This window comes from Diorhabda carinulata, chromosome 4, assembly GCF_026250575.1.
Source record: "Diorhabda carinulata isolate Delta chromosome 4, icDioCari1.1, whole genome shotgun sequence".
Lineage (NCBI taxonomy): Eukaryota > Metazoa > Arthropoda > Insecta > Coleoptera > Chrysomelidae > Diorhabda > Diorhabda carinulata.
The window spans coordinates 25,907,867-25,918,988 of NC_079463.1; the positions used below are offsets into that span (position 1 = coordinate 25,907,867).

General features: G+C 32.4%; 2 protein-coding genes across 2 annotated transcripts in view; one reads left to right on the forward strand and one right to left on the reverse strand.

Annotated features, from left to right (window-relative positions):
- LOC130892559 (uncharacterized) overlaps nucleotides 1-11,122 on the forward strand; it is a 103,433-nt gene that overhangs the window by 25,829 nt on the left and 66,482 nt on the right. The window lies entirely within an intron of this gene.
- Nucleotides 9,292-10,817, reverse strand: LOC130892561 (uncharacterized). The gene is made up of 3 exons (XM_057798026.1): nucleotides 10,666-10,817; nucleotides 10,447-10,609; nucleotides 9,292-10,389 (listed from the first exon to the last, which is right to left on the reverse strand). Exons 1-3 carry the CDS (start codon nucleotides 10,699-10,701, stop codon nucleotides 10,274-10,276), a joined length of 315 nt encoding a protein of 104 aa, XP_057654009.1. The 5' UTR covers nucleotides 10,702-10,817; the 3' UTR covers nucleotides 9,292-10,273.

Sequence of the window (11,122 nt, forward strand, 5' to 3'; positions counted from 1 at the left end):
CAGAGTTTTATACTTAATTATTAATTTGTAAAGCGAAATTGGTATGAGATCATTCATATGATGTAAAAACTCAGACGACAGGAAATGACGAATACAGAACTTCCAGGAAAGCTGCCACCACTTAGTACGAGGGTCTTCCTGGAAATTATTAAATACGCGGTTACAGCGTCTTCTAGAACAATACACTTTTATTCATAAAAAGTTCTTTGTTTAATGTTTTATGCCAATGTGATCTACCCATGTTCCGGCGATTCTTGGCTTTTTATTTGATGTCGATTTTTATCCAAAGCATAATCCATGAGTTGTTAGTTATAAAATAACTTTATCGCCAGTATATATTTTTGACTTCCAAAATCTTTAGGCTGAGCTTGGCCTGGAAAAAGACATAATGTCTTTTTAATATAATCAAGAGGTTTTTGCTAATCTCTCGATAATATTTGATTGTCATACGTTGACTATTATTTTGTACCATCTGCGTGCAGTAGAAGTTTACCAAAGTACCAGTGTAATAGACTGAGGATTCTCAATTTAGAATGGCTCTTATTATTTGCTTGCATAATATCAGTTTGTTCTTTACTTTGAATTTGATTTTTCAATATATGATTACATTTTTGGTCTCCTGTACCAAATAAGTTTGCAAATGTAAAATAGTTTCGAAACCTCAATGGTTTGTTGAAACGGCTTACCTTTCTATTATTGGTAAGACGAAGTAGTTTTTGAAATGTTCACTTTGAAACCATTTTTAGTTTTCGTAAAAAAGATTTTGTTAAAACCAAAGTACGCAAAAAAATAAAATTGTGGCTGTAATTTTGGTATAATTGGAAGGAGTCAAATAATATATTTTGATGATGACAAAGTATATTGAGGACATATAACATAGGTAAAACAATGTTAGTTGGTCGTATAGAAACTATTACTTTCTGGTAATTGGCAGGAAAATCCGCTATTGAGTGAAGTATGAATGGTTGTAATATCAGAAAAAATAGTTAAATAGTGAAGATATATGTGGATGTTTAATGTATGCACTAAGTTCAGTGGCAATGTGATAACATTTAAAAACACCTACACTTGTTCCGGTAAGGAAGATCAATTTGTACAGTTTACAAGACGCGCTTCTAACAAGTATGAAACAACCACCAATATCATAATACACTAGGGTTGTTTGACGGAAGTCCCTTTGCAGAGGTTGATGTCACTTTTGCTTTGTTGATTATATGGTTAGTTTATACCATTTTCATAATTTCATCTGTCTATGTTCCACATAACTCTGACAAACAGATTAGTTTTTGAACTCATATAAAGAAAACTATTTTCGTTGTTAAGTGAATGTAGAAAGAAAATTACAGTGTTGTTAATTCAATTTTTCACGTGGAAAACAATTAGGAAATGAAGAAAGTGTCTTAAATATTCACACAACTACTTCTAAAATTCAGCAAACAAGGTCAAGGTCTCAGTGTTTTGATATTCCAAAGTTGGAATCTTTATAGATTATTCATAAAATGGGAAAACTAGTCAATATTATGCCTATGTATGCATTTTGAAATTAAAAATAACAATTGCTTTTTTTGAAATAAAAGCTTTCGTTTCATTGCGACAACGCATTCATCCACTATTGTTACTAAATTTGATTGAGTATTAAAATAGGGCTCAAAGATTGATGTTTAAAGTGAAATTGATAGATTGGACTGAGCTGTGTATAGAGAGGTTCGTTGGTTAAAGTTTGGTAGGATAAGGAGGATTATTGTAAGGAATGTGTTTTGTTTGAGTAAGCCTTGATATAGGAATAACTCCTCTGCATGGCTGGGGTTATGGTGGTTTCGTTGGGATGTGTTTGCCTAACTATTTATAACGGGAGATTTTGGCCGAATGAAAACGAAATGAAGCTTGTAAGTAAAAACGGCTCTTCTCGTTTTTTGTTTATTTTTGAGGGGTTTTATTATTTTGTTTTGGATTGGATTTTTGTGTTTTTTTCATTGTTTATTTTAATTCATTTTTGCTGCTGCATTATTCCCTATCGTCGACTGGACAACCGGTTCACCAGGCTGCAGGGAAACCGCAGAAAACCTACAACACCGACTATCGACGAACTGTATAGGGTGGGTGTTAGGGGTGGTAATTTATCTGATTGATATGGGGGAATTATCGATTAAGTTAAGGTAGATTTCAGGAAGGAGCTGTGTATGTAAAAATAATATCTACGTACAACGTATGACGTCTTTCTATTAAATAAAGAGACTGCGCGCTCAGAGGCCGCCCTAAATGGGTGGGGTAAAAAAACGAGTAGTACATTGGGTACCTAGACATCTTGTCCATGCACGTACCAAAACACGTTTCCGTCACTATTATATTATTTGTGCAGTAGCGGTTTGAAACGAACGTGTTTTTATCTCGTGCCGAAAACCATGTGTGACGAAAAACAGGAGCAATGTATCAAGCTCAAATTTCTCGTTAAATTGAGAAAACTCCGACTGAGTGCTACAAATTGTTGCAAGAGGCCTATGGGAACAATTCTCAATCTCGTACGCGTGCTTTTGAGTGGTGTAAGCGCTTTAGTGAGGTCCTAGAGAGCACATAAAGTGACCAGCGCCCAGGTCGCCCTGTAACTGTTTCAACTCCAGGAACAGTGAGCAGAATCAACCATATTATGCGTGCAGAACGTCGAATTAGCATCCGGATGATTGCCTGGCTGTAAACGCCGATAAAGAATCGGTTAGAAAAATTTTAAACAAAGAATTACACATGACAAAAATCTATGCGAAGCTGGTGCCAAAAAATCTGACTCCTAACCAAAAGCGTCAACGGGTCTGCCCAGATTTCCTTGAAAGGTTGAAAAAAGATCTGCTTTGAAAGGGACCTGGTTTGAGTCGATGGAAGCGGTAAAGCAAAAAACGGCAGATATCCTAAAGAAGACTTCCAGCACTGTTTCGATCAATGGAAAAAACGTGTGTGGAGAGGGGAGGGTAGTATATTGAAGGGGAGCACTCGAATGTAGAATAGTTTTTATAATAAAACCCTTTTTCGTAACTAGTCTCGGTATTTAATAGCCAGATCTCGTAGTAGATTTAGTCGAGTTCGAATAGATTATCTGATTGTCGAATTTTTGTTTGGAATAAAGCGATGAGATATTCATAAACGTTTCGTGTTAGGATCATGCGCAATTACACAAAAAATGAAACTAACTTGAAAGTAAGACACCAGAAAGATTTATTGGGAACAAAAATGCGTATAGGCATATCTCTTAGCAAAGTAAAGATCCTGTGCAGGTAGAAATTATTTGTTAACAAATCTATTAGAATAGCTCGAATACGTTTAAAACAAAATGATTACTAAATTAGGGTACTGGCGATAAACTTTCTTCATTTAATTCACGTTCACGACAGTGAACATTATAACTTTTACAACTTTTTGAATTTGAATCATTATATCTCAGAAACGGTGGCGCCCGTAGGAAAAAAAGTATTAATACGTTATATTTGTAGATAATTTTATGATGATTTTTGTCTAAGGTATTTTCATGATAAAACTTACCGTTTTGCTGATAATCACGAAAAACTAATTTTTTACCTTTGACCTTGAATAAAAAAAATTTTTCCATACACAAAAATGATGGGGAGCATTCAAATTTTATTATCAATTGTATTTTGAACAATTATACTGATTTTCAGTCTAATTTGACCGGACTATGGAGACAACGAATGATATATTTATCACCTAAATATGAATAGGTTTAGACGTACTAGGATATATGTTGCTCTCATCCCTTAGTTTCAACTCATGGTACGATAAAGATCTATTTAAAACACAAACGTTAATTATTACTATTCATTTGATAATACTCTGGAGATAGCTATAAATAGGTATTATTTTTAGAAAGTAGAGAAAGCTCTGAAAAAATAATGACGATTACAAACCAAAATTTTCTGTATAGTTTTTGCATCGATGGGGGGTCAAATGTTTAAACTAACGACGTACGACGGGATGTGCTGTTTAGAATTATAAAATAAAATGTAATTAAGTTGAGCATACTTTCATAAATCACTTTTTACCTGTGGTGTTGATCATCAAGGAATTCTTATAAATGTGGAATGAAATCTACATTGTCATTAAATCCATGTAAACAGCAGGACAAATAAGTTTTGGTTTTTCTGAATAAAGAATGAGTTGTTGGTTGTGCTAATCAAATATTTATCGACGAAGACTTGAAAAGTGAAAGTTTGAAATCGCAAATGTTTTGCTCTCTTTTGTCATACCGAATTTTTACCACACTTTATTTAACTTATTTTTTTTTAAGTGGGGAGCCGGTGACATTGAAAGTCCGGTTATAGCAGACTCAAAAAATTTTGATTTAAATAAATTGAACATGACTATAGAGGATAGGAATAAATTTAGTTCGATACGCATGGATACCTATTGCAAAAACTAGGTAGAAAAATTATTAAAAAGATGTTTTACTGTCATCGCGGATATTGATTATTTTCAATGTATCGACAGTAAATTTTAGAAAAAACTCACGCAAACCACTTTTTTGCCGAAAGTGCCTGGCATACCTATTCGAAGTGTGTCAAGAGGGCTAAAATTTCTCCATCGGTGGGGAGAATAATTTGAGGAACTATTTGATGTAGAAGAAGAGAAACAATTGGAAATACACGATGGAAACTATCTAGAAACGAAGAAAAATTCCAACAAATTGGGAAATAGGTAACTGTTTTAAAAAAGTTGACGAAACATAGTGCAATAATTACAGAGGCACTCATCGTGGTTCTGAAAGTCCACGAAAGTATATTACAAAACAGACTGTTCGCTAAAAATGAGAAATTGAGGCATAATTCATTTACATAGACGCAGGCATTAAAATTGAGGGACATGAATATCAATATGGAGAAGACAAAAATAATGGTAGTAGAAGAAAAAATTCGACCAGACCTTATACATGGTAGGAAAAGCTGGATACTTACAAACTTACTTAAAAGCAAATTTCAAGCATGAATGAAATACTTACGCAGAGAAATAGGTTTCACCAGAAAGATCGGATAAGAAACAAAAAAAAAATAAGAAATAACATCAACGCTATAGTTGTAAAATTTGTTAATAAAATTTTTATCCTGTTTAATATGTTTGTGTTTATGAAGTCATGAATTAATCGAACAAATGAACGAATATATATTACTATCTACTAAAAATGATTATATTTATGATAACTAATAAAGTAACAATTACAAAAAGAAACATAGTAACAGAAAAAATAAAATGATATAAATAAGAAAAAGTGCAATACCATACAAATTACCTGAAGATTCAAACCTAGGAGTTGTAATACCTACATATAAAAGTGAAGAGAAAAGAAATTGTAAAACATACCAGAGTATAACAATAACAAGCATACCAGTAGAAATAATAACTATATAGAGAAAAGAATAAGAAATAAGGTCGAAGTCACTTTAGAGGATTAAAAATGCGGCTTTAGAAGTAGAAGCTCAAACGACTTAATATTTACAATTAGACAAAACTAAGAAATTAAAAAATAAACAGAAGTAAATTAATTTATGCTTTATAGGTTTGCGAAAACCTTTGACCAAATAAGGAGAGAAGGTATATTCAAAATAATTAAAAATCGTAGTATAGATCAGAAGGTAATAACAATAAGGGAAGCAGCAATGTGCAAAAATAATGATTAATGATTAATTGGAGCACTTCTGTGAAACTTCCTTCCTTTGCTTTTATGTTTTATCTAGTCTATTCGCCTTGTTTTTTCTTGATTTTTGTTGCTTTTAGTTACTACACTCTAAATTTTGAAGGGTCGGTACTTTGTTAGCCACACACAAGAAAATTGTTAGTTTTGGTCAAATAACAAAGTAAAAGATTCACTGTGTGAATGTTAGTTTTGTCTTGCTCCACAATGCAATACATCTTTCGTAAAAAAAATTCAATTTTCAGTTTCGCTCATGAACATTTTAATTAGATAAGAATATAGGAAAGTGAGATAATAAATTATAATGAAATAATTTATTATTCGGCCATCATATCATCAGCTAAATATAAAATAACTCGACTGATAATACAACTAACGATAATTATATTATTACAGCAACGAGTTTTGCTGAACAATTAAAACCATAGACGTACTTCTGGTTAATATAGCGGATTATAATATGCCTGAATAAACTTTCATTTTATATGTGATTTAAGTAATTTACCTCACCTAACCAGTTTCTGCTAATTGGTAAATTCCATGCAATTTGGCGAATTGGTAAATTTCAAAATTTCTTATTTATTATTAAAATGTTTTATTTTCTAATACAAAAGAATTTAATATAAAATACCTATTATTATTAAACAATTCTTAATATTGGAGTTTTATGCTAGAGCTAACAGTTTTAGAACAAAATAAAATTAAAAGTTTCCACTCTTAATACGTATTTTATTATTTGATAAAAAATAAAAATCATAATGTTGTTGGTATTTTATTTTTATTATCGCATTTCATTGACTCTAGATAAAAACTTTATTTTTACTCTAGAAACCTAAATCTCAAAAAAAGATTGGATAGGAGTAATTTATAATGTAACAGATATATTATTGCACGGAACTACAACATTTCTATCTTTATTTGAATTTAGGAAAAATAAAATAAAAAAATTCTACTTTCTGGGGCTGATACTTCGAAACTGAGTGAGTTGGGGTTAATTTGTTGTAGGGAAAAACAATTATCTCTGAATTTTGTCTCATGAGTTAGTTTAGAAAAACTGTGTATATGAAATATTGTAAGTATCGATTATAAGGTAAATAGTAAACGAGTGTTACAATGTGAGCCGGAGCAAAGTGTTGATAATACAAATAGAAGAGATTTTTGGGCAAACTGTGACGCTTGGACAAGTCTTTTACCTCTTACGTGTAAGTGGACTCACATCTGATGTGGTCTGCAGTTCCTTCCTCCTTCATGCACCAGCTGCATTCCACATCTTTCGTCATGCTTATAGCATTGAGATGGTTTCTTAGATAACCGTGTCTAATTAAATGACTAGTCACCAGACAACACTAATGGCCACACCAAGAATGGCAAGCACATTAGCTTTCTCGTCGCCCAAATACCTAGAGCACACCGTTTCAGCCGTGCCCTCCATAGAATCCTACTCTGGCTAAACTATTCATCCTGGAGACGTCTGTGTCTACTGTTATCCCCAATAGTACACTCTCTCTGAAAAAGAATCAAAAACTGTTTCTAATTCATTATTGTGTTCAAAATAAATAATCATATTTTGAAAATAATACATCATTTTCCTTATTCATTACTTTTGTTGCCGCATTTTCCATTATTATTTGGGGTCTCGTCTTTTTTCCAATGACATGATAGTCGACTGAAATTTAAGAGAATGCCTACCATTTTTCATAATAGGAAGGTAATAATTGCTTTCAAATTTGTTTTATCGAAAATGTACAAGAAAATGTATAGAGCTTTTATTAATGAATCAATTGACGTACTAATATTTATGATTTTCCTTATTTATGAGGTGATTTTAGTCGCAATTCAATTATAGTTTACCCTAGTTCTATATTTTTCCATAAAAGTTTTTTCACAGAGCTACAGATATTATTGGTTACAAAGAAACTACAGAATTTTCCAAATCTTTATGATTTACCAGAAAAATTAAATATCACCCTCACTTTTTCTTCTTATTGCACAACCTACCATAGGCAGATATGCTCCATTTTAGTAGTCTAACTGAAATCTAACTATAAATAATTCATTTACTCTTCTCATTTATCATATTATAATATTAAACGTTTGCCTTTTGAACTTTTGAATGCTGCTCGATTAGAATTATTAATACATACTTTGAACCAGAACCTAACCACGCCTAGGCCTAGGTCTAGGCCTAGGTCTAGGCCTAGCGCAGAGTGGGGTCCTTTCCTAAAATAAAGATTCTCGGTATACAAGATTACATAATTTTTTAAATAAACAAATGAATTCGTTCAGTTTCATTAAGAGTAACGTGAAATAGAAATTTCTGAATCGAAAATTTTTTTAATGCTACATTAAGCCTGATGTCTTGGATAAAATTTGTTCTAATGATATTATAATAGATGTTGAGCCCTCTCATATATTTTATAAAGAAATTCATTTCATACATTATATTTTTTTACTATTATTTAGTCCTTAATTGGTCCCTCAGAGCCTGTGACCCTAGACATGGGTCTTCTGGAACTATATATAAAGACGACCGTACCTGAAATAATATCTAGGCTCATAAAATCACTTTGAACAATTTAGGTTTCAATTATGGTACCAAATTCTATTGAAATTATGCGAAAATAACGTTTTCGTTGCACAAATTTAACGTAGCCGACGAAAGCATTTTCCCTCTCCCAAAGTTTTCTTTTACATACGATAGACTGGTGGACTTTAATTTAAGATAGATAAAATTGTCACTTAAGACAATTATACTGGACTTCTAGTTTTCTGATTATCTTAATTTTATTATGTACAGTCCGAATAAATTTATAGTCTTACTGTAACTATATGTGGTATAAATAAGATACATACAGAGCCTCGTTTTGGACAAAAATGGCACTTACGATAGTCCGGCAAAAAGATATCGGTTATGTGCCCTGTTCGCTTAACAGTCTGGCAATGCTATAATGCTATTGATTTATATTGTACCTATATAGTTTTCAACTATATTTAGAATTTAATTAAATAAGTACCAATAGCAAAGTTTCATCTTCAGAAATTAACACAGCTACTGGAGTGCCCCGAGCTTAGTTTGTGAGCCGTTATTATTTTTAATATTTATGAACGACATTGATCTGATATTACGATCTCCTACATGCAGATCTAAGATTATATTCTATGATAAACATTAACGATTGTCACAAGCTTTAATCTGATATAGATGGAGTAGCGCAACAAAAATGGACATAGAACAAAATATAATACCTCATCTTTCTTCAGGAAACTTGACCTCGTTCACTTTACTTATCGGATTTTTTGATAATTTGCCAGTCAGTATCCCTCAAAGAAGTTGGTGTTACATTTGGAAATAATCTTAGCTTTGTTGGGTATATTAATATACCAGCAGCACAGTGTCGTTACTATGACGTCAATTATAGGCCATTGGCGACCAATGGGGACGTCTAAAAAGACGTCTAAAATGACGTGATTATGACGGGTTAATGTCACATCCTACAGACGTCAACTAATGACGTACCTAGTCCGGCTGGTGAGACGTCAAAATGACGTACTTACTTTTGACAAATGACGTATAAGTAGGATCAAAAATATAAAAAAATGCGTTCAAATTAATACCAGTTTATTACAAAATCTTAAAAAACTACATACTATTACACTTATAGAACATAAAAGTTGAAATAAGGAATTACTAATGATGCAATAATGAAAATGACAACCATTCCTGCTTGAAAGGAAAAACAATACATTTCGAAAAAACTTTGTGGCAGTGCAATAACTCGATATACTCTGATAAATTTTGGATAAATTCTTTTGAGTCGACAGGGTATTTGTAAAATGAACGGTAATCCTGAAACCTCCTACCTAATATAAAAACTGCTCCATTATTATCCACTACTATATTTTCTATTTTGAAAACCAGTCCTTCTAAGGTAAGACAAAAACAATTTGCTTCTGAATATGATGCAATAGAAAAAATAAAATCTTTATAATGAAGCTTTTTATACTGCTTGCAAGAGAAATTTGGCGTTGGTCCTAAGAAATGGGACAATTCACATTTACAGAAGTGTTCATCATCAGGTGAAGTAGAGTCATGTTTTTCGTACACTGTCATTTCAATTTCTTTTAAGCGTCTATTAATCTGTTGTAACGGTTTATTCGGAGACTGAACTAACGATTTTAAATGGTGGAGATAATGCAAGAGATGAGTAACTACTGTACGTCGAACGTACCTTGAAGCTGCCCAGTTTGACAATTTCGAATGCAAATCGCTAGGCGGCGGTTCATTAGAAAATAAATCGTTAGGGGGCACGTTACTGGAATAGGAAGTCAAATGGTTGTATAACGTCGCATCATTGAAGAGCAAATTTTCATTAGGCGAGTTTACATTAAAATCTAAATCTCTTGAGGAACAGGTGTCATTTTCACTTTCACACATTGAACCAGCAAAAAAAAACGGAATTTGATGATTCATTGGAATCATTATTAACTATTAAAGATGTATTATAACAATTCTGACTCACAGGTGCTAAATTTGCTTCTGCCATCCTTCTGTAGAGTTGTCTTTGACTAACAACACTTTTTTTCTTACGGGTTGCCATGCTGCTGCTTTTTCAATTTCTCTGGTGCATGTTTCAACCACACCTTGATGGTATCTTCTATTTCTTTCTGACTGACTAGAGGGGAGCTTTTTCTTACAGCACCTAAAAATGTTGTTTCAGATTAATAATAAGTATGCACCTACAAGTGAAAACACTTACCAATAATCACATCCTTTACGTTTAAGTTTTTAAAAGCCTTTTTCTCACCTCGTTTGCCACAAAAATTCCAATTAGTTGCAAGAGAATAAATGAACAAAAAATTTAAAATGCGGTTTGTATGTCCAGTAAAATCTCTCCCTCCAAAAGTCGATAGATATGCCGACTGGAATTACATAATTTAAATTGTAAAATACATATTAAGTGGTACAGAACACCCACCAAACCGCCAAACAACTTTTTGCTGCCGTCCGCCATTACGCGCACACGCGTTCACACCAGCAGTCCAGCACGCATGCGCCTGCACGTCTCGTATCGTATCGTGGCATTTCGATTAAAATCGCGCCAAAATTAAATCTTGGTCGACAGCCTCGACAGGAATCGATGCTAAAAATAATTGTTTCCTACTAATAAAATAGTTAAATAATTGTTAATTACAACATTCTCACTTCATCTTTAAATTCAAATTGCATTTCCACTTAAAACGTCAGTTTAGTATTTTCATTGCTAATTAATGAATTTATATTTATATCCAAATTTTAGGTAAACAACAATTTAAAATGTACAATTTTTTATAAAGCACGTATAGGGCTTAGTTTTTGTAATAAACTTTCGTTCTAATTTTTTTTATAGTTGATTAAAAAGCACTTAAAACGACCGAAAACAAACGTACGAAAGA

What these genes read in the sequence shown, in the direction of transcription:
- LOC130892561 (XM_057798026.1), bottom strand. Translation starts at nt 10,701, where the DNA reads ATGGCGGACGGCAGCAAAAAGTTGTTTGGCGGTTTG. An exon ending in AAAAGTTGTTTGGCGGTTTG is followed by an intron (nt 10,610 to 10,665) that starts GTGGGTGTTCTG and finishes ATGTAATTCCAG; the next exon opens with TCGGCATATCTATCGACTTT. An exon ending in CGTAAAGGATGTGATTATTG is followed by an intron (nt 10,390 to 10,446) that starts GTAAGTGTTTTC and finishes CAACATTTTTAG; the next exon opens with GTGCTGTAAGAAAAAGCTCC.